Source organism: Cydia strobilella, chromosome 6 (assembly GCF_947568885.1).
Source record: "Cydia strobilella chromosome 6, ilCydStro3.1, whole genome shotgun sequence".
Classification (NCBI taxonomy): Eukaryota; Metazoa; Arthropoda; class Insecta; order Lepidoptera; family Tortricidae; genus Cydia; species Cydia strobilella.
Genome location: NC_086046.1, coordinates 14,982,418 through 15,006,368, shown reverse-complemented (window position 1 = coordinate 15,006,368; position 23,951 = coordinate 14,982,418). Strand labels below are relative to the sequence as shown.

The following is a 23,951-nucleotide window of genomic DNA, read 5'->3' as shown; positions in this document are numbered from 1 at the left end:
GTGCGAACTATGTGTAAACTATGCCCTTGCGACTCGCATCTTTTCTGGCAACTGAGGCGATGTATTAAAATGTCAAAGCTACGAAATTTTCTTATTATTTTTGGAAATAGGTTTAAATCTAAAATATGTTCTAGTAAAATATTGGTATTTTTTATTTTCTTCATTATTCCAGTACATATAATCGTTACGTAATGCAGGTTAAAATATATATATTCCTGTGTCAAAGTCAACATATTTTATTGATGGTAAATAGTATTATGATTTCAGCAGCGTGATGTAGGTATGTCTGGGGGTGTAATTAATTTATTATGTACTTAAATATCGATGTAGATGACGTTACCAATAAGCCGGCGTGTCGGCGGAGGAATGCTAATGGCCGTAATGGACGTATGTACATTAATCGCGGGCGGTCGCGCGGCACGCGCACGTTGCGGTGGCGGGCCCGCGCCGGTCGCCGGTCGCCGACCACGGCTGCCCGCCGGTTCACATTTACCGCTTCCAAGAAAATGATACCTACCATATACGCGCTCTTTAAATTTCACCCTCAATAATTAATCTTTTATTTAAATGTACCAGTACCATTGCTTTTATCTAATTTTGTTTTTGTAATAAGTAGCTCTCTCTGGATTATACATGGTATCGAGCGGCTAAATATTGCTTCCATAAACCCATTAAATAAAAAGTTTCATATGGGACACTGTAATTATTGGGCCGGTTCTATTGTTAAATTATATTTACAACTAAACGAACGCCTACAATCAGTGTCATTTTGTGAGCCAGCCTGAAGAAACGCCTCTCTCGCGTGCCGTAAAACGCTCACTCGAAAGTAATTAACGCGGAACGATTTGTACGACTAATACAAAACAAAAACTACCCTAAGCGCGATAGCATCGACCACCACCAAGTTTTCCAAACAGACGCAATCCAATACAAACTGAACCACGGTTTACGCGTGATTCTCTCAGTTAGAATTCTCAATTGCCTTTGTATTTCCGGATTCTGCATGCTGGGTAGTGTTTGGGTCCAAAAAAAGTGTCAAAGCTTAGTGGCGCAATTAAGGCGGAGCGAAGGAGGCTCAAGCACGTAGTGTGGACAAATATCGAGGAGAGTATTTGTACAGCTGTGCTCTGCTTCTGCGAATCGCCTTTCGATGCAACTCACTGACCTCAAAAGTATTGTTAGATTCAAGCAAAAATTAACATTCTGGCCTCATTCGGGGGGCTCTTCTACCGACCTCAAGAGGACTACGTTTAATTAGTGGAAAATCTTTTTCGTCTGTTCGAGATTTACATAGAAGACCGCAAAAAGGATGTCACTTTTTCAGTACTTTTGTTTGAATCTGTTTAAATCTCTTTTAAAAGCTTTTGCTGTTAATGAGGGGCCGGCGATTGTGCGATACTAGTCCGGCGCGAGCGCGGGGCAGACTTGCGGGCGGGGGTGTGTGGAGCGAAGGCAAACACGGTATTTGCGCTAGAGTGTTTGCACGACGCGTAGCATTTGAGAATCGTTATAGGGCGACTCGTCAGTAAACATCGAGCGAGGCGCTCACGATTGGCCGGATTTTCTAGACAAAATTCTGGAGATAAACAATAAACATCATTTCTCAAAACATGGACGTTTTGTAATTGACAGCTTGGCAGATTTATCTACATGGCTCAGTCGTTGTTAAAGGTGTTAAATTATTAGTAAAGTTGTTAGTGACGTGAGTGAAGTTTACACGAATGAAAGTTTTGTTTTAGAACAAGTTAGTTGAAATCACAAGTTAGAAGTAGTCACCACAATTACGAGAATGCGATTTTAAGTTGTGTGCCTAGTTTTAATGACGGCATAGAAGATAATAAAATAAATCTACGGCAACGATTCGAAACATGTATCTAACTATAGGTATCTTGTATCGTTTGACAAGTGGTCCGTTTAATCCGATATCTGACGCACTTCTCGTTGATCGAGTTACAAAACGGTCGAGATATCAAATGAAACGAGGCCGAGTGTAGCGCGACAAATGGAAGCGAATCGTTGCCGCCGGAAGTTAGTGGTTAGTGGAATGCATTGTCGCAGGCGCGAGTTCACAGATGCATGGCGTGTACATTGTAGACGCCGCTCAACTCGAGCGGATGGTAAGGCAAGAGTGTCGCCAAGTGGTGGTAATGATTGCCGGACAGTTGGTGGTGCAAGCTCGTCAAGGGATTACCTGCAGGGTATGGCAGCCCGAAGCTAGGATAGCCCGAATAGCTCCGTCCTGCCGCGTAGGCGGCGTATGCTGCGGGGAAACCTGTACAACAAACGAAAGACATTAAAAGCTCCGCCGTGAGAAGCAAAGGGTAATTGTCAGGTTGCATGCTTATTTGAAACTTTTGAATCGATTGTACAAATGTGTCGACGACTCTTTTCTTGGCCGTGATATTTAAAACTTGTTCTATGTTCCTAAAACTTGTCCTGTCCTGTGGCCCAATTCTAAAATAGAGCTGTCTCACTGAAAACATAGGTAAGTGTATCGTACATACATACTTCATCGTACGACATCGTTTTGGACAATGTCCAGCAGAATATATTTTGTAAACATCGTTTCATGTTGCGCACTGTAAGTGGCGTAACGACGGCTTTATTAAACAGCTACAGCGATGCCTAATACTGCATGTCGTTAACAATCTATCTATGCGTATCGTTTTGCAAAACAAAAGGTAATTACACTATTTTAAAACATGACATTAATACTAAAACAACTAGTTACAACAATGGTATCATGGTGTCATTAACATGTAGGTACTAAAAAATCTACTTGTTCATCACATTTCCGATATGAACAAAGTACGGCAAATATAAAATGTAAAATGAATGATGACCGGACCCGTCCACGGCGGCTGATATGATTACTACACCGGATTGTTTATCATATTATTGCCAATCAAAATAGTGTATCTGTCAGGCTCCGCAATCCATCATGCGGTAGATAGGCGTACAGCGCGACAGGCTGATGTTCGATAATTCATTAATTAAATGTACTAACACCTACTAACACTTAAACTGACTCGCAGAGTTAATTATTACTGCCATAATCCATTTCCATAACCCCAAGTAGGACAAGTTCATTAATTGACATCGAAAAGTTTATCGAGAGACATAAAGGACGCGTTCATTCCAATGAGAAATGATCTGAGAGATGCAGGATAGCAGAATGAAGTGACTGGTAAAAAAATATGCAGTAAACTTACCGTCAGGAAGAGCACCCAATGACCACATGAAATCTAGAAATGTAAAAACATTTACATAAATCGATCGATTCTTACACTTATAAATGTGTCAAATTGATATAATAAGAGTTATTTGACATCAATGTGCCGGGAGACACTATTTTGCTTGGCGAAAAGTTATGCTATTTATTAGGTAATATCAATACTGATTGTATAAAGAGCGTGGAGTAATAATTAATAATGAATGTTTTGAAAAGCATTCATTGAAAAGTGTTCCGCCACCGACTGTATGATCAGTGGCTCAGGGGGTATGTTAGTTATGTCATCAATGATGATAATAGTAGCTAATTTAACATGTTAATCTAATCTACACATTGTTAGTCTAACGCTAAACATGTTAAACAAACAGACGTTTTCAAATATTTTGGAAATGATATTTATTAAACTAGACTACCGATTACCTACTTTAAACGTTAATATACAATTAATTCTATTAGTTAACGAGAACTACGATTATAATACAAATTCCAGTATATCATTATAACTTTACTGCTTTAAAAATAGAAGGGTTTAAGAAATCTACACAACTAAATCAAACAAATGATGAACATCTGTTTAGTCTTAAATTGGTAGAGTAGAACGGGGACAATTGAAACACGTTATGATTGAAACAAGCCAAATTTCTTGAAAACTACAACACCCGTGCATGTGACGCAGTACTCAGACTTTGCGGTCGGTCATTGTTAAATCCTGGACCAATAGCGCTCGAGCGCGTGAGCAACGCGGTAGAGGAGCCGTTCAAAAATTTCGCGGTAGTCAAGTACCTGTACTCGCATACTTTTCGTTTATTTTTTACTTATGTTTTGATTACTTGAATTCGTTAAATGAAATAGTCATAGGCCATCAAACATAAATTGTTTCAATTGTACCCAGTCTACCCTATGAATCATATAATAAATAATAAGAATACTAAATAGTGAACATCTATGGTATTCAATATTTATCTAAAATTAGGTGACTATAAATACACACAAAGATGCTTTTAAGTATGTATACTAAGTTTGAAAATCATATCATTATTATGACACAAGTTAGAAAAGAACAAGTAGTTCCTAATCGTCTAATTGATAGCACAAAACGCATAAAATTCACTGATAATACCTCTTGTTTCCACTCATACATATTTTTCAAAAGCCGACATCAAACTGTAAAGCTATTTATAGTAAAAACTACATAATAATAATATCAGTTAGGAAAATATGGTTTATAAGTGACTTCACCAAGTATCCTTAATTACTGGCGCGACTAGATTCTGTGGCTAAAAGGTAAGTTAATATGGATGGACATGTGGCATGGCAAGCTGGTCGAACCAAAAAGCTCTCTCCAAAATGTATATCATATTAAAAACTAGATAAAAATTTAAAAATACCAGGCTTAGTATTTGTAAAATCTACATGTAAATCAAATCGAATTAAGCGCCTACTACCTGGTAGAAAAATATTCCTCTCTATCTCCCTAAAATTACAATTGATCCTGCTGTTTCTACTTTATATTTAGCAAGATGATAATATTATTTTGTATTAATTAAATATCCGAACTCCTTTCTATGGATCTTCTAAATTCTGATTAGTACACAATTCGAAAATCTGCTAACTAACTGATTTACTAATGGCATTACTAAAATAAGACACTTTAAGATATTATCAGTTTCCTTAGAATTATAAACTTCGTCGGTCGGAGAGAAAGTCGTAGGAATGTAATATATATTAGGAATACATAGGAAGTTTGCCGCAAAGGAGAAAACAAGCGGAGTGGTATCATCGATGTTAATTTTTTCCCAGAATTTTCAAAAGGGATGGTGCGGATGTTGCTGGAAAAGGATCGCGGATCAGAGGGGCAGAGCGGCGGGCAAGGCTGCGTGTGTCAGGGGGGAGTAGAGCGCCGGGATGTCCAGGGCATGGGCACCCAGCAGTTCAGAGACGGAGTACGTCAAGGGAGGGATAGCGAGCGGTGCGAGCGCAGGACGCGGAGGCCGCGGGGCGGGGCGGAGAGCGGCGAGCGCGCGGCGGTAGGCGGCCGCGTGCGCTGAACCTCCGCCGCCCGCGCCCGCGCCCGCCACCAGCAGCTGGGCGGGCGCTGGGAAAGGGTAAGGAGCGTACCGGATTCCGCTGGCACCGGCCACCCCCGCACTGCCTAGCAACTCACCGTACGCGCCGCGACCGGCGGCTCTCGTCTTCGCCAGATTCGCTGGTAGCATAACTTCTTTAGGTTGTGCTTTTTTGCATTCCACCTGAAACAAGTATATATTATTAATTTTAACGCATAGAGTAAATAAAACCATTAATTGCTTTTAGACGGAGGTTAGGCCGCTTAACAATTGACTTTATACAGAATAGCGAAAATGATTCCTTGGCGCGGGTGTTCGTAGAATTATGGAAGAAAAGGGGCGAGGAAGCCGGTCGACAATCCGTTATGTTTCACGGTTCGACTCACAAATTGAATTTTAATTTGCTTTATCAAGTCAAGGAGCTTATCATTAAGTGCTTAGTATACAATACGCCCAATTTTACGAAATCTAAGGCAATTGTCAAAAAATAATGTTCAGATTGTACGAACTGGTGTTTAAATTACGAATATTACAACAAAAGTTACGTAAATATAAATATATAAAATGCAGAAAATCTTAGTTTATATGTTTAATAAATGGTAAATATTCAACATTAATATTTATTTGTTAAGTAGTTACAGTCAAAACAGTTTATAACGACTAAATACCTAACGATCAACCGGGTACAACGACGAAACTTTGAGGTCCTGTCTTAGTACAATATGAGTATTTAATCTTGGTTTTAGCGACTTTCGGTTATAACGAACGTAATCCATGGGTCCCTATGGTCGTTATGTGGTGTATTTTATTTTAAAGAAAACAATTGGTAGTTCGTCTTAGTACATTACATAAACATACAGGGTGGCCCAAAAATACGTTGACAAAGAACTGTACGAATCGTCGACGATCCCAAACTCACAAGCGGTATTGAACCTTTAAGTCTAAGGAAAGACTTCGCCTCCTTATCAATCAATCAATTTATTTTGCTACAATAAGGGTTGGTTATGCGTGTTCTACCGCTTGTACAATGGGCTGTGCTCCGAAGAATTGTTTGACATGATGCCAACGGCCGCTTTCTATCACCGCACCGATCGCCATCGGCAGGGTGTTCATCCTCACAACCTAGCACCTAAATGGTCGCGTACTGTGCGGTTTAGGAAAAAATTTCCTCCCGCGTACGCTTTGGCTGTGGAATGAGCTCCCTGCCGAGGTTTTTCCGAGGGGCTACAGTATGGGGTTCTTCGAAAAAGGAGTGAACAGGTTTTTAAAGGGTCGGCAACGCGCGTGTAATATCTCCGGTGTTGCAGGCGTTCATAGGCTACGGTAACTGCTTACCATTAGGCGGGCCGTATGCTTGATTGCCACCGACGTGGTATATAAAAAAAAACAATTTACTTTTTACTGATGAAAAACTTTTTTGTATTGGACAGGCCCATAATCACCAAAATGACAGAATTTACTCCTCTAGTCGCCTTGGTGAAGCCGCAGTCATTCCTCATCGCCAAAAGCCGGATTCAGTTATGGTTTGGGATGGTATTTGGTGTGCAGCAGTGGTGCAAAGATTATTTTCCCGGATTCATAAGATCAAAAGAGTGGCCACCCTACTAGCCTGATCTAAATCCAATGGATTATAGTTTGTGGTCAGTCTTAGAGACAAGGGCCTGTGCTATTAAACACAAAAGTGTTAACGTTCGAAAAGCAACACTTACCAAAGAATGGGAAAAAATATCCTTGGAAGAGCTGCGGCATATCGTTAAACATTTTAACAAACGTTTGTACTTGTGTATTTTAGCGAAAGGAGGCTATTTTGAAGTCAATTATTTTTTGTTCCATAAAAAAGACTGTAGTTTTAATTTCTAACTTATTTTGTACTAGTTACGTAAGTACTTGATAAAATATTTAGAAAAACTTTGTCAACGTATTTTTGGGCCAGCCTGTAAATAGCTATATTGTGCACCTCTGTAGTAAACTACATTTTAATATCTATAAAATAATTAAATTCAACGCTTAATCGATTCATTAGGTAATTTAAACGAACAAGATAACTCTCTGCAGTGCTTGTATCTCCCCCTCCCGAGGTGGAGGGCAGGAGGCAAGTATAAATTACCCAATCTACGCTAACCCAAACCTTTAGCAATAGAATTTTCGCTACCAAGTAGCATCGTTACAGAAAAGTACATAGGCTTAAATAATGTTAAAGCCAGTAGGATAAATCACTTACTCAACTCTCCCCCGATCCTGTTCCGAAGTTAGGTACGTTCCATTCAAACGCGAGTTTCTACTTGATGAATAGTTATCGTACAACGCTTGACAAGTAAAAACTTTTCAGTTTCATTTTTCATAGCGGTGCATAATCGCGGTCGACTATATGTGTGTATATTTAGCTAAGGCAGAGGCGGTGTAGGTAAGTCGCGTCCACATTTGTCACGCGGACGTCACGAGCCGACAAATGAAGGCTTTGCCACGGCGTTCGCACACTTTGTGCACTTTGCACAACTTTCTGCGCCGACATGGAACTACGTGCTCTTGCATTAACGCGGCGAAGTGAGTGCGCCGCCGCTGCAATGAGTGTCTTTCCACAAAGTTTTATGCCTAGATAAAGCTGATTCATCAAAACGTAAAATTAAAGTTTGTAACAACCTCGGCTTTAAGTAATAAACCGCGTACATACACGTACCGCAATGAGATCTTAAAAGTTTTTAGATATTCGTGGATTTCAAGAGTTGTATTATTTAATTATGTACTAGCTTGCATCAAAGTTGCAACATAAAAAAGTTAAACAATACGAAACAGAGCTAAAGCTAAATCGTTCCGCAACATGAACGGTATTCTTCGATCGTCCGCGACATAAAAATAGTAAGTGTCGCCATTTGTCAGGTCCGATAAAGCTTTACAAATGAACCGGCGCCTACGCCAGTAGCGGCCGCCAGCTCCGGGCCCACCCTCCATTTGTTCCCCAACACGCAACCTAGGGGACATGCCAGATAAATACCACTCCACTTTAAAACTAAGACAACACGACTTTTGAGATTTGTTAAAATTTAACGATCCTACTTTGTTTCGTGACCTCGGAATTGAAGTTAAGCCTGGAGAATTTGAGCCCAGTGACATAACGGAAGTCCCGCATATATATGCAGTATGCAGTATTATTCAGCGGAAAATAATTTAATTTTAAATCTATCTACAATTTGCCAGTATATTCACGAAGAAAATTCAGCCGGGGATCCGACGTTAATTGATGTCGCGTCGCTGGCGGGCGAGCGAGAAACAAAAGCTCACAAACAATTCGCATTGGAGTTCGCAATCCCGATCAAGCGTTCCGAGATCGCGACGCAGTTAAATGACACGAAAAATAACAAAGGTAAATTGTATTTAACCCCCGCTAGGTAGGCGACGTATCGATCCGACACGGATCGAGTAGTCCTCGATGCTGCTGATGCCGACGCGAAGATGTCGGTTTAACCGAGCGGACTTAAGATCCGCTCCGACGCGCCCTAGCTTAATGCGCCCAACCAGGGTCTTTCGCCCAGAAACTCCGCGCTTCTAATCCCGACGATGTATGAGAAATTTAATTGTTTCGCAGGAAAACGCCGTCCTTTATGCTCTACCACACCACTGAACATTCGCGTATGAAGGTGAATTCATACGAATCTGAAAGCAGTCATTAAATTTTCGCTCGATTGGTTCTGGTTGAAAGCCTTTTAAGGTAAAACAGTGTTGTCAATAAGGTAGGTTGGAAATGATTTGGCCTACCATTTTATGAACGTCATTACATACGTGAATTTGAGTAAATACCAGCACAATAAGGCAGCGTTTTTCGACTTGTTTCGTTAGCGTTAAGGGATTACGTGAGAGCTTGTGGAAGCAATCGGGCTCCGGTTGATGTTTTTTTTATTCACCTTTATGGACCTACCATTGAACACAAAAAAGCGTTGAAATAAAACAGCGAAATAAAATACTCAGGAATTTTGCGAATAAAAAGTCATGGCGTGTGTTTAAGTAGATCCATTGAGTCGAATTTTATTAATTCGCATATTGGCTGTATATTGCGGGGACTGATGAGTTATTGGCGACCCTGCTCCTAACGGGGACCTTAGGAACAAAAGACACTGAGATTAAGACATTCACTGCCAGCGACCCGCTAGGCGGGTTCTCTGTTCGTAGGCGTAGCTCGCTCTAGCAGCAGTTAAGTGATCGAAGGAGATGTCGTAAAACGCTACAGTGGGAAAAGGCGCCAAAGCAAAGTATGAATAGTAACTAATACATTATTTTTTAAGATTTTCTCAAATTCTGTATTTTATTTTTAATGTAGTGTGCAAATTAAATAAATCAGTGATAGTAACTAATCTATATAACAATCAATAGTGAAGTAGTAGCAACCAGTTAGACCCATTGCGCCGTGTGCTCTGAGTACAGTAGGTACCTGCCTAGGCTTATGCCGAGTACTACTGACGAAACAAAGTCCTGTGGCTGTTGACATTAATTACTTCAGATACCTACCTAGCGTAGCGCAAAGTAAGAACTTGTAGAATAAAGCAACTTCCCCGACTTGGGTACAAGCTCACCGAACCAGTCGGCATGTGTGTTGACGTTAACTGCATTTTATAAGATTTCGTGTTTGTTTTCTTTTACTAAAATTCCTGTTTCCATTGAAATTCTTGCGGCGGTCCTCGGGCAACCAGCCAAATAGACAACTTTTATAAAAGGATAAAATATTATGGCCATTCTTAAACGAATATGAATTGGTACACGTTGAAGTGACATTTGATAACTTCTGAGTATACATTTATGTGAATACTCTAGGTTGTCTTAATAAACTGAAGTATGTGATTTTATATTTAATTCGTTGTCGTCTTAAACGTTATAGTTCGAACTTTTTGACTGTTACATAGAGTCGACGCACTGATAAAAAGTCAAGGAGCAAGCGACACATTCGGAGAGAGTAATGTGGTGCGGGCGAAGCGTACGGAACATTCGTGAGATAAACGCAGTCGACGGGGGAGGTGCGGGGTAGAGGGGCACCGGGGAGGAGAGGGCTCTAGATAAGTTTATCAAGGAAACCTCTCGCCTTCGTATTGACAGAGCGCCTCGCAAGCGCGCCCTGATTGCCGCTAAACGGAAGCCCGAACGTGGGAACCGGGAACAGTCAGGTTTTTCCCAAATAGGTACTCGATAAAAATTCTAAATATCGTCGATCATTTTGGAAGATGTTCAAGAAAACGCCTAGTATTCGTATATAGAGTATGTAGTTATTATTTAGAATTAATAGTGTTTTAAGCGATGGGAAAACAAATAAGAATCTTCTTAAGCCTTAGCGTATACTTCTTTTTAGTTATTGCGATACGCAAGCATTGATTGATTGATTGATCATTTATTTGTCAATATGGGTTACAGAGGTCTTAAAACTATTTACAATATGTAATTACATAGGATCTCCACATTGTGCCTACAAACTGGCATACAAATTAGATTAAACTAGCCTAAGTCCATGCATATTATATTAACTTAACTATTAAGGAACTCGCCCACACTGTAGAAACATTTCCCACACAGCCAAGCTTTCATCATTTTCTTAAATGTTGTATTCTTTTCCCTTTTAAATTCATCCGGTAACTTATTATAAATTGTAATGCACATGATGTATGAATTTTTAGATGCTAATTCTAGTTTTGTAGCTGGTTTGTGTAATTTATGTTTATATTGTTGTCTGACATTACGAGAGCTCATCTGTTGTGCTTCTATGAATTCATCTTTATATTTATGAACAAACATACAGACCTCAGCTATATACACGCAAGCAACAGTTAGAATATTGTGCTGTATGAAGAAAGGCCGACACGATGCACTTCGGTCTAAATTAAAAACAGCCCTGACACACCGCTTTTGAGCCAAAAATATTTGATTTATTAGTGTACAATTACCCCAAATGACTAAACCATACCTTATTGTTGAGCTAACGTAACCATGGTATGCCATTAAAGCCGCTTCTGTGGAAACTGTTTGTCTTGTTCGTCTCAAGGCAAACACAAAACTGTTGAGTTTTGAATAGACCTTATCTACATGTTCTCGCCATTTGCACAGACAGTCCACCATTATTCCCAAAAATTTCGTACATTTAACTTCTTCTATAGGATCGTTATTATAGTGTACATTTAAGTTAGGCGGCGTAGCTCGTTCTGTATGAAATTGAATATAATTAGTTTTTTTAATATTAACCTTTAAATTATTTACTTCAAGCCACTGAATTGTTTGAGTTAATGTTAAATTTATATCATTATTATATGTCAGCAAATCATTACATTTAATTATAATAGATGTGTCATCTGCAAATAGAATACATTTGTGGGATAAGTAATTCGGCAAGTCATTTATATACATTAAAAATAGTAAAGGTCCCAGTATACTCCCTTGAGGAACTCCGTAACCATTATTCATATAGGAAGATCTATAAGACTCTATAGTTCGAGAATTGTTACAGTACTTGAGAATCTCTACACATTGCTTTCTGTTATCAAGGTAGTCCTTAATCCAATCGAGTGAGGGACCTCGTATACCATATCTATATAATTTGGCAAGTAGTCGCTTATGGCATACGAAATCAAACGCCTTACTCATGTCCATAAATAGGACCGTAACTGGCGTTTTATTGTCTATGGCATCTATCACACTTCTAATTAATTTGAATGTTGCCAGAGATGTGCATTTGGATTTACGAAAACCGTGCTGTTCTTCATTAATTACATTATTTTTCTCGAAGAATTTTATTAGTCTACTATACATAGCCTTCTCAAATATTTTTGCAAAAATAGGTACTAACGTAATTGGCCTATAATTACCCATTTCAGTTTTGACTCCATTCTTATACAGAGGCTTAACCACTGCCATTTTTAACTCTTCAGGGAAGACTCCCTGTATAAGTGAAAGATTAATAGCGTGAGAGAGCGGTTCTGCAATAATCAACATACTTTTCTTTACAATGTCAGTTCTCACGTTATCATGTCCAACAGAATTTGAATTATTAAGCGAAGAAATTATTCTAATCAATTCATTTACATTAATAGGATTCAGAAACATCGTAAGATTATTATTATCAATTTGAATGTCATTAGTAGTAGTAGATTTTAAATTATTATTCACTGTTTCAATAAAGTAATTATTGAACCTTTCTGCGATGTCTTGAGGATCATCAATACATTTTTTGTTTATCACTATTTTATCCACTGATTTACTGTTACAGTCCGCAGAGCTATACTTTTTTATAATATTCCACACTGCTTTACATTTATTACTATTTTTGTTCAGATATTTTAAGTTTTCTGTCCTTCTATGCGCTAATATACAACGTTTAAGCAAGCGTGTATAGTTTTTATATCTTAATAAACATTGTTTACAGTTTCTACCTAATATATATAACTGTCTTTTTTTACGACAGCAAGCACGTAAGCTTTTTGTTAAACATTTCGAGTTAACCGATGCACTTGTTACCTTAATTCTAATTATTGGAAAACATAATTGATAGAACAGAAGATAAAGTTCATAAAACTTTCTGAACGCTTGTGCTGCATTATTTTCTTCAAACACGTCGTTGAAAGATAATGAAGACAAACACAGGAGAAATTTTTCTTGATTTTCTTCACTGTAGTCCCTCTTAGTTTCATACCACCATTTTACTGGAGGAGGAATGCGCTTTTTAATAGGCATATGAAACGATTGTGCCGTATGATCAGAGAGACCTAAATCATGTATTATTGTTTTCCCGTCCTTCACATTGGTTGCTATGTGGTCTATGCAGGTTTCTGTATTGGCTGTAATTCTCGTAGGTTTCGCATTAGTTAATCTTATACCATAACTTTTTAAAGTTTGCTCAAGTTCTTTCGATATTGCTGTGTTTTTGATAGTGTCTATATTGAAATCACCACAAAGTACATATTTTTTCCTGCTGTGACGACAAACGATATGAAGTAATTCGTCAAGTTTGTGAAAGAACATAGATGAGGGCGATGCTGGAGCCTTATTTGTATAAACACAGATCACGACTACGTTATACTGTGGAATAGTTACCGCACAACATTCAAAAACGTATGATTCAGCGAGATGTATAATTTCTGTGACAGGTGTAAAGCTCAACGTATTTCTAATAAGAATCATAACTCCTCCCCTTTTTACTTGCTTACGGGAGTAATGGGCAGCTACTTGGAAGTTTTGTATTTTTAAGTTGGCCTCTGATCCTCGAAGGATATTGGTTTCACTTAAGCATAAGATGTCTACATGTATACCTTCATTTTCTAGATCCATTATTGAAGAGGTGAGTAGTTCTTGTTTATTAATTGCCCCGGAAATATTTTGGTGCATGATTCCTAAGCTGTTTTCAAAGCCGTTGGCGACGAAAAAATTTGCCCCTGCCTGTCGGTTCAGCTGTTATCTTCTGACTATTCGATATTTCAGATTCTAGCGCCACTTCAGTTTCTTCGTCAATGCTCAAACGAGTTTCAAATAAACTGGGACATACGGATAACTTTAGTTGCATTTGCGACCAGGCGTTGTACAGGTTACAAGCTATATGATGCGCAATTTTTTTTACGGTCAACATTTTTAGTTGATGTCTAGAAGCCCATTCTCCGTTGCTTAAATTTAGAAGTTCACAATGTTGAAATTGGTTAGCTAAATATTCTATCATATTATTTAAGGCCGATTCATTAAGATGGAGAGAACTAGCCACTTTAGATATTAGGACATTAGTGTTTTCAGCATTCTCAATAGTGTAGTACAAGTTTGCGAACATCTTGTGAGGGTTATAGTCATTACTTCCCGTTAGTATTATTAAAAAATCGTTTTTGGTAAGTGAGGTACGTGCTTTCATCGCTGCTTGAAGAACCTGTTTTGTGTCAGCTCCTGGGCATGAGTAGCATATTATGTTAAAATATTCCCCATAAATTTGATGTAGCGATGATCCCACGTTTGTCCCCTGTTGATCAGATACTATGAATAGCTTTCTTTTATTTAGACCCTGTTTCGTTCGATGCTTAAAATCTTCTTCAAACAGTTTAATGTACATATCTTTGTGATTTTTGGTGACACTGTGAGCTCCAAGTGGTTTAAAATGGTTGACTAAATCTGCTGTTTTATTTGTTTTTCCTTTCATGATCGGTGGAGTATCTTTATTACGATTATTTACTACATTGTCTGCGTCTGGTCCCACTGTATGAGGCTCTACTACCTTTTCGCGCGTTTCATTCAGTGTTTGTACAAATGACAGTTGTGAATTGTTCCTTGTGACCTGATTTTTATTCTTTTTTCTGGTACTTTTATTTTTTGCTGGCGTTGTAGATTTGCAAACATGAGTAAGTTGTTGTATTTTTAATTCATAATCGTTAACTCGTTTGGATAGCGTGCCATTTTCTGATAGTAAATTTTCGATTTCTAGTTCCGCTGAGCGCAGTTTTTCTTCAAGCTTTGTAATTTTATTTGTCAAATCATCTACTTTGTAGCTGTTGTTTAAACGTAGCTCATTTAGACTTCTATGTAAGTCACATTTTGGTGTGGAGGATAATGCTGAGCTATCAGTTTGTTCGTCATCACTGTCATCAGATAGCGTTTCGAAGGAATTTTTTGTGTCGACATTTACTTGATATTCTACACAGTCCGGTATGCTATCCTCGGAACTCTTTGGAATTGGAGATGGTGAAGTTGATTTTGTTTGGCTCTCTTGTCGACAAGAGTTATTATCTAATTTATCCAACGTCTGAGAAGATGAACTAGTTTCTACAGTTTTTCCATTGCTTTGTTTATTTTTATTCTTAGTTTGTCCTGAATTCGATGCTTTGTGAGTGCTGTTTTTGTTCATTTTCGGTGTGCTTGTTTGCTGTTTAATTTTACTCCTAGTCTGCTTTTTGTGGAGACAATTGACGCAGGTCCAGTCCGCTTTGCGTTGATTGTCCATTAAATTAAATATTTTTTCCTTATTTGTACAACGCAAATCGTATGAAAGCTTGCATATGGAGCATTCAAGGTATCGTTTACCGATAATTTTGTTGTGACACTTAGCACAATATTTTATCTGTATGGGTGTCATTTTAAATTTTGCGTGAATCAGAACGCATATGATATTTAGAGCGCGTTTCCGAACGTAAAAGCCACTGACAGTTATGTTATTATGTTGTCAATGTCAAATCGACCACGATCAGCTGTTGTTCAACCCTTATTTTTGCAATATTTTTTACAAAATTGGCTGTTAATTTCGAATGCTTTGCTTGTGTGAGTGTGAATCGTGTTCAAAACAGATTTGTTTTTATCATATTTATACAAAATCAGCTCACCATGGTGCGTTTTACGATGTTTAACACTTGCGGTGGAGTACTGTTATTCGTTTCACGGGTGCGGCGTAAGTTTCCACTTGATTTTACTATATATTCATTCAGTCGCTAAACTATTAAAATACTATGTTTTTGTTAGAAGTCCTTTAGTACACGTGCTTTTTTTACCGTATTTACACGTACTTATTTAAGAGCGCACTGGAGAGTGGAGCAGCTACACTAAAAATAGCAAAATATTAAAATATAATTATTTTTATGATAATATTTATAGCCAAGTCCAGTACTCGCAGTCGCTGTGGCCCAAAATGGGGTAGTACTCCATCATATCACATCATCACGTATTTAAATACTGCTAATATTCCTATGTCAGATAGTTTTATGTTTACAGTTTAATGTAATTTACATACGTATGTAAATGAATGACTAAATTATATTTAAGTATTGTTACGCTATTTATGTGTGTTTAGCTCCTCCACTCTCCAGTGCGCTCTTAAATACGTACGTGTAAAAAGGTCTACTATTTAAGACAAAGTATTATATGGGCTTCATTATTTCCTAGAAATCGACGAGTCATAGGGCTTGTAGGTACATTTAAGCTACAGGCAAGGTTACGTAAGAGATGATTCACAAATCTTGCGCTCAACAGGTCACGGCACAGATAATGAAGTAGTCAGCCGCACCCCAGGAGCTCTTTCCATATTTACCTAACCGTTGTCGGATAAAATAAGACAAGCGCGAGTCGTGAATTTCAGCTCTCAACTCTGTGTTTACGGAGTAGGGATGGGGGCCCGATGGGCTGTAATGCGAAATTCAAATCAGATATAAGCGATCGACGCTCGGCGCCGATAAGCGGTAACGTTACCTGCAGTGCTTCGCTGATAGCCCTCCAGCCAGTCTTATATTGAAGACGTTTTATATGGAAACGTTAAAAATTAATTTAAAATACGATTAGCAGATTTTATTTACGCGCTCAGGGTGCCTAGCCAAGGTAACAATCGCTTGCGCAACGACAACGAAACGTTTTTTGTCTCCATCACTCTTCTGTATTAGTGCGACAGTGACAGTTGCGTTTCGTTCGCTACGAAGCGTAAACGACTGGCATGTTGGCTACGCGTCGTGAAATATAGAAACGTATTTTTAAGCTTGTTGGGGGATATGAATTCTAAATGTTTAGTCTTTTATTCATAATAATATATTAGGCTAATATATCCCCTAAAACAGTTTTACGTTGTTTCATAGACTACTTTGTATAGAGTTTCGTTTCATATAAAATGATTAAAATATCATTGGTTCATTAAATAATCACTTTTAACCAAATTTTAATCGTAGATTTTTGTTGCAAAGAAAATATAAAGTTTCGATATTCATTTCAGTATTCAGTATTCAGTATTCATTTATTTCTTGCTTCCATGGTACATTTTTGGGTAGTATTTACATATTTCTTATGGTATCACATGGACCCTGAATAGGGTGTAGCAAATACAGATAATTAAATTAAATTACAGTTACTTAACTATATCTAGTGGCTTTTACAAACTTATAACTACGTATATAAACTTTGTATATGATATAACACAAAATTATTACTAGTAACAACAATAATTATAATATATATGTATTACGAGCATATCGATCAATAGGGGACGTAGGGGAGGGGGTAGGTGGGACGACCTATGACTATAATTTCCTTTCTTCCATAAATTCGGTTATTGTATAATATGCTTTTGTTAATAAATGCTGTTTTAATTTCTTTTCAAATGTATTGTTGTTTTCTTCTGATTTGATAAAACTGGGGATATGATTGTAGATTTGTATCGACGTGTAGTATGGGCCTTTTTTATAAATGTCTATTTTTGGTTCTGGTAGAATTAGATCTAAATTACGGCGGGGGTTTGTACTGAAATCGAATAGATGAATATTTTTACGAACAAATATGGCTGACTCTAAAATGCAAATTGAAGGTAAGGTTAAAACTCCTAGTCTAATAAAGTGTGGTTTGCAACTAGTTCTTTGTTTGATATTTACGATTATGCGTATGCATTTCTTCTGCATGACAAAGGCATCATGTGCGTCAGTACTGTGTCCCCACAATAAAACTCCGTATCGTAACAAGGAATGCGCATATCCATAATATGCTGTAAGCGCACATGATTCATTTGTGTTAGACTTAAGTACACTTAAGGCATAAATAAATGAAGCTAGTTTATTTTTAAGTCTTGCTATATGTCTTTTCCAATCGAGATGTGTGTCTATAGTGATGCCCAAAAGCGAACAATCCGATACCTCTTCAATGTTTAATTGTTTTGCTATGTAACTTATGTCTATGGCGCGTTTTTGGTGTGGTCTGAACTGGATAATTTTAGACTTTTTGTTATTGATTACAAGGTTGTGATCTTTTAGCCAGTTTACTATTGTGACGTATGTTTCGGTTATATTTATATAGGCGTCGTTACTCGTGGGGCTTTTGAAGAGTAGTGAAACATCATCGGCAAACATTACGCACTTGTGTTCTGTAATTTTTGGCAGGTCATTAATATATATTACAAAAAGTACACAACCGAGCACGCTGCCCTGTGGAATTGAATTGTTAATGGATATTAAATTAGATTTGTATGTTTGTAACTGACGCGATTGTTGATTGTAATATTCTATTTGGACATACTGTTTTCTGTTATTTAAATATGATTTTAACCAGTTCAGAGCTGGACCACGGATACCTATGTCATTTAGCTTTTGAAGTAAGATGGGATGTGATACTCTGTCATATGCCTTAGACATGTCTAGTAACAATCCAACCCCATAGGTTTTATCACGTAAATGCTCTAATACCGTTTGTATATAGTTATAAACTGCAAGTGTTGTTGAGCTGTTTTTTCGAAAGCCAAACTGGTTTTTATTTATGAGTTGAAATTTCTCTAGATAGTTATATACACGGTTTGCTACACATTTTTCGAATATTTTTGATACAGTGGGGAGTACTGCGATAGGCCTGTATTGGTTGGTATTATCTTTTTCCCCCGATTTTTTATACACAGGTCTAATTTTAGCTATTTTTAGTCTTTCCGGAAAACAACTTTCATCTAGGGATTGGTTAACTAGCCTAGTTAGGGGTGCGGTAAGTTCGTTTACGCATGCTTTGATTAATACAGAAGGTATTTCATCATGGCCACAGCTGAATTTATTAGGTAGGTTAAGGATAATACTACGCACTTCTTGCTCTGTAACTGGATATATGTATATAGAGTTAACTGAACAGGTTGCACTTGCGATGGAAGTGGTTTGTTGTTCACTTATTGACGCAAAATATTCGTTAAAATGATTAGCTACTTGCTGAGGGCAATTTATGTCAGTATTAGATACTCTTAGTTTAATATTATTTGGCTGATTTTTTGAGGCATGTTTCCCTGTTATTTCTTTTATACAATTCCACATAGTTTTTGTCTTATTTTTAGATTTATCTAGGGCTTTTATATACCTCATTCGTTTGGCTTGCTTGACACAGTTTTTAAGTGTTTTTGTTATTATTTTGTAATGTTTTGTTAAAATGATACTGTTTGATTGATTTACTAATATTTTTAGTAACCTTTTGTGCTTGCACGACTTTTTTATTCCAGTTGTAAGCCAGCTGTTGTTTTTTAGTTTTTGTCTGGTGTGTTTATAAGGTATATATTTGTTTAACAGTTGTGTTGTTGTGTGTTTCATATAATTTCAAATCATATATTCTTTATCCTTATATTATTCAATTTATGAAAACTTTTTACCAAGACATATGTTTTATATAATTATGTTTTATAGCCAACTTAAATTATAATACGGTGGTTTTTGGTCTAGAAGTCTTCTGCAAATCGATTTTCGATCATGTCGTCGCAAATATGGACATATTTGGTATCAGTGCATTCAGTGTGATATCTTGAACACAAATATATGAGACTAGCTTTTGCCCGCGATTTCGTCTGCGTGGACTTAGTAACCCCAGCTAGAGTAAGAATAGCGCCTGGAGAAATTCTTATAGCAATCATTCAATTTGAGCATAATATGCAAACAAATATTAGGCAACTCATTATCTCAATTCCACCATGATTCCACCCCGCTTTTCACCCTCTTAAGGGATGATTTTCGGGATAAAAACTATCCTATGTCCTTCCCCGGGACTCAAACTAACTCTACGCCAAATTTCAACTAAATCGGTTCAGCTGTTTAAGCGTGAAGAGGTAACACACAGACAGACAGACAGACAGATTTTCGCATTTATAATATTAGTATGGATGGATGACAAGCGCGAAAGTGGTGGGGGTAGTTGCTGTGACGTCAAAAAGTCGGCAGTACAAAGTTTTTTACTTTATTTTTTAATCATACCATGTGGGGTGTCAAATGGGGCTTTGTGAGTAGATCACAAATATATAACATACTGTAACATTTTCACTGCTTCGTCTAACAAATTATTAGAAAACGTTCAAAAATTTCACAATCCACAGTTGAATTTGAACTGCTCTAAACCCCTAACCGATAGTGCTCTGCGTTCCCGTTCCACGTCTTCATCATCTTTGAGATTGTCTGTGACCCATGGCCCAAATATTTAAATTTTGTAACAGTCTGAAGAGGAAAACCGTCTAGACTAATAGGTGGTACAGAATACGTTTTAGTACCAGACTTAAAGACTAAGATCTCACTCTTCTTGACATTATATTTGAGCCCGTGGGCCACAGCATGTCTCTCACATATAGCCAGCAAGATTTTTAATGCGTTTATTGAGGGGCTCAGCAGCACCATATCGTCGGCACCTTTTTTTTTTACATGGGGAATGCCGCCGAGCTGGGGAAGAAACCCGGACGGTTATGTGGGACTCAGGGCTGTATAGAGGCCCCACTACCCACTAAACCCCATGGTGTCCTCTCGCCGCTATGGTTGCGCGGTTACGGGGAAGCTAGCGTAATGCGTCCGCGACCCCGCAGCGGCTATCCTGACTAGGATCCAAACCCTTTTATTCCCCTGACCTACCCAGTGGAAGCGCTTCCGGGACACTAGGTCGCGCTTTCCATCTCGGGAGCCAGCGTCATGGGCGGGAACTCCCCTGTGTCCGCCGCCCGTTGGCTCTCATTAGGGCAGCAGGTTCCGCTCATGAGTATCATTCAGTAATCATTTTTTTTACGTGGAGTAATGCATTTAGGCATTCCGCCTGGCCGGGGAACTAGGACTATGTCGGACTCGTGGCCAAGGGGCCAAATACCAACTAAACCCTCCACGGTATGCCCGTCTCACAGCAATGGTGACGGTGAACACGGGATCGCAGAGCATTCCACCGCGAACACCGCCTGCTGCCGACAGCCGAAGCTGTCCCCTCCTTGGACCCGAAGGCCCTGGAGCCGAAGCTCCCCCTCTCGAAGGTAGTGTGCAGGGCGACACCACACACTGATCCCTCATGACAACCTCCACGCCGGGAGGAGATGGAAAAACCCCGGGTTCTACCCCCTCAGGTTGCCTTAGCGATTTTTTATAGAGGTGGTCATCCTCGTGGCCACCACGCCGGCGCCGGCCAGCAGTGGCAACTCCCCCAGCCGTCATCATAGGCCCTCTGCCTAGACAGTTACGGGGACCGCAGTTTTATACAGGTCAGCGGCATTCCTGTGCCCTCACGCGCCCGGCCCGAAGGCCCCATCCGCGACCGCAGCCGCCCGGCCCAAAGGCCCCCCTCCAGCACGCACTCAGGTGAACTCTCTCTCATTGAGAGGACACCCTGTGCGGAACCCCCGTAACCCCCCCCCCGTGACAGGGCATTTTCAGCACCCTTCCCTTTCCCCCGGATCAGCTGATCAAGAGGAATCCCACATTTCTAGTAGCATTTTGGTTCTGTAAGAGTCGCAGTTCTAACCCAACCTAACCCACTTTTATGGTAGAATTTCGTTTCAGTGAAGGTCACAGTTCTACCCTAATCCATTTTTGTGGTAGAAGTTCCGTTCTGTGAGGATCGAAGTTCTAAATTAACCGACTTTTCTGATAGGTGTTCGATTTTGTAAGGATCGCAGTTCTAACCTAACCTAATCCATTTTTCTGGAAGCAGTTCGGTTCTGTGAAGGTCACAGTTCTAACCTAACCTACTTTTCTAGTAACATTTCGGTTGTGTAAGGCTCGCAGTTCTAACCTAACCTGACCCACTTTTCTGAACAATTACGTCGACGGACAATTAAAATAATGAAAAACAGTGTTCATTAAAACATAATCCTAGGTACTGTATGGTAATTTAATAAACTAAAATAGTAAGATTTTAAAGTTCATTGAATTGCATTTCTGTGAATTATGTTTCATTGTAGTAAATAGGTGTTGAAACAAGAATATTCGAAATAAAAGAACAAGGACCGAGTATTATATAAAAACGAATTTGTATAAAATTTGAGTCTGCGAAACAAGAATACCCCACTCTAAGAACAAATTAAATTATTTTCTATGAAATATATATCTATATGATTATTTCAGTTTAAGAATGCCCCAAATATAATTCTATTGTTTGATAAGTTTGCTAAATAAAAAAAATTGATTTTAAAATTCATTGAATTGTGTTTCTGTGACATATGTTTCATTCAAATAAATAGTAATTGAAACAAAAATATTCGAACTCAAAATACAAGGACCAAGTAAGTATTATATGAAACATTTTCTACGAAACAAAATTTTATGAAATTTCTGTCTGCGAAGCAAGGGATCACCTGTATTGTTACAGGTGCCTTTTTATCTTAATGAATAAATACCCTGATCGTTCTGGATCCTGCCTTTCATTACTACACCTTGTTGAGTGAGGCCTACCTACTCTGCCCCCTCACACTGGCTGTGGCTGTTAAATACCTATTAACATAGTAGGAGACAAACATAAAACTATACGAAAGTATAAAGTAGCTGCCAACGCCCAACAGAAGCTACAGATAGGTAATCAATAATCACAGTAAAAAAAAACATACTTTGCAGTTAGAAAACAATAAGGAAATGGAATTTTTCTATCATAATTTTATAAATATCTCACACATCCTGTTTGCAACTAATAACACCTGAGGCTAGGCTATCCCTAACTTCTCCTCTGCTGGCCATGCAATGGTTGTATTTCCTGTAAAATTATGTTCTATTCTTATACAATCTCTATAATGAATATCAAAGCAGGAGGTCCCGGGTTCGAATCCTGTAACGGTATTTATTTGTGTGTTTATCACAAGTTATATGTATCTCGTCGTCTTGTACCCACAACACAAGAGAGAGGACGAAATTTCGCAACTGCGATTTTTATAGGATTATAAAGCATCAATATATTGTGTTTTTACATTTTTACAACCAAATATATTATAACAAACCTCCATATCGACACTAAATAGCAATTCGGTTACACTAAATATACCTACTTAAGAACACTACATAAACTGATTCGAGAATACTCTACATTCGACGAAACGCCCAACGATAGTCGCGGAAATTTCTAGCGGTTTAAAAACAAACTGAATAAAATCACTTTAAATATTCAACAAATAGTTGGCAATCAGTAACGGCCTCGACATCACAAATTTGGCTCTACTCACATTAATGTTGAATTTCAAATTACAGTGGCACTTGCCTTGCGATTCGCCATCATAGAAATGTTAGTTAGGCATTAAGTATGGAGGGTGGTGTAGAACGGGGCTTGCAACATTCTGAGCAAATGTAGCACCCGCGGCTATTCTGAGACATCGATGGCAATCGATAGTAATCGCTGCGAGCCGCGGAGCCCTCGGCCTGGCGCGGCCGCTTCGATGCTCACTGATTTATTAATTTTTACATTTTACTTGCACTTTTGGAGTTATGGAGCGTAAAGTAGTAGGCATGTATAAAAGTAATGTAATAAAATATTTTTTTGACACAAATATTGTTGTTATAATTTATCGGTGTAAAATATTGTGAAATATGAACTTCGAATTATTTAAATAAATTGTTAAGATTTTGTATAAAACTTATAATTTTAATTAGTTAGTAAGTTGAAGTTGAATCTATGTAATGCTTTGGTGTATACTTAAATATTACGTTTAATTTATGATTCCAATAAATAATAATAATAAAGCGTATGGGCCCTGCCATGCTGCTGGCGGCACCCTGGGTTTTTTAAATTAAACACATTTAATGTATGTACTTTGTATTGTTTTTGTATGTGATAAAACGAGAGATGAGAATGGGATGAAACGATGCGGAATGACTATCACATATGCACACCGATTATTAATTTCAAATGTATGAAGTAAGTAAGTAAAGAAATTTTGTGTATGTATTAGCGGGTATATAAAAGTATTTTTAATACAGTTGCTCAAAAAGTGCTACTTTACGTAGCTGTTT

The 23,951-nt window shown here is 38.3% G+C and overlaps 1 protein-coding gene across 5 annotated transcripts in view; it reads right to left on the bottom strand.

Moving 5' to 3' along the window:
• LOC134742486 (RNA-binding protein Musashi homolog Rbp6) overlaps positions 1 to 23,951 on the bottom strand; it is a 699,530-nt gene that overhangs the window by 21,258 nt on the left and 654,321 nt on the right. For 3 of the 5 annotated variants that reach the window (XM_063675698.1, XM_063675696.1, XM_063675694.1), the window contains exons 9-11: positions 5,397 to 5,481; positions 3,213 to 3,245; positions 2,192 to 2,272 (exon numbers count right to left, since the gene is read on the bottom strand). In XM_063675698.1, coding sequence (XP_063531768.1) covers positions 2,192 to 2,272; positions 3,213 to 3,245; positions 5,397 to 5,481 — 199 coding nt within the window. The remainder of the gene's footprint in view (positions 1 to 2,191; positions 2,273 to 3,212; positions 3,246 to 5,396; positions 5,482 to 23,951) is intronic. The other 2 variants (XM_063675697.1, XM_063675695.1) reach the window with 1 other exon arrangement.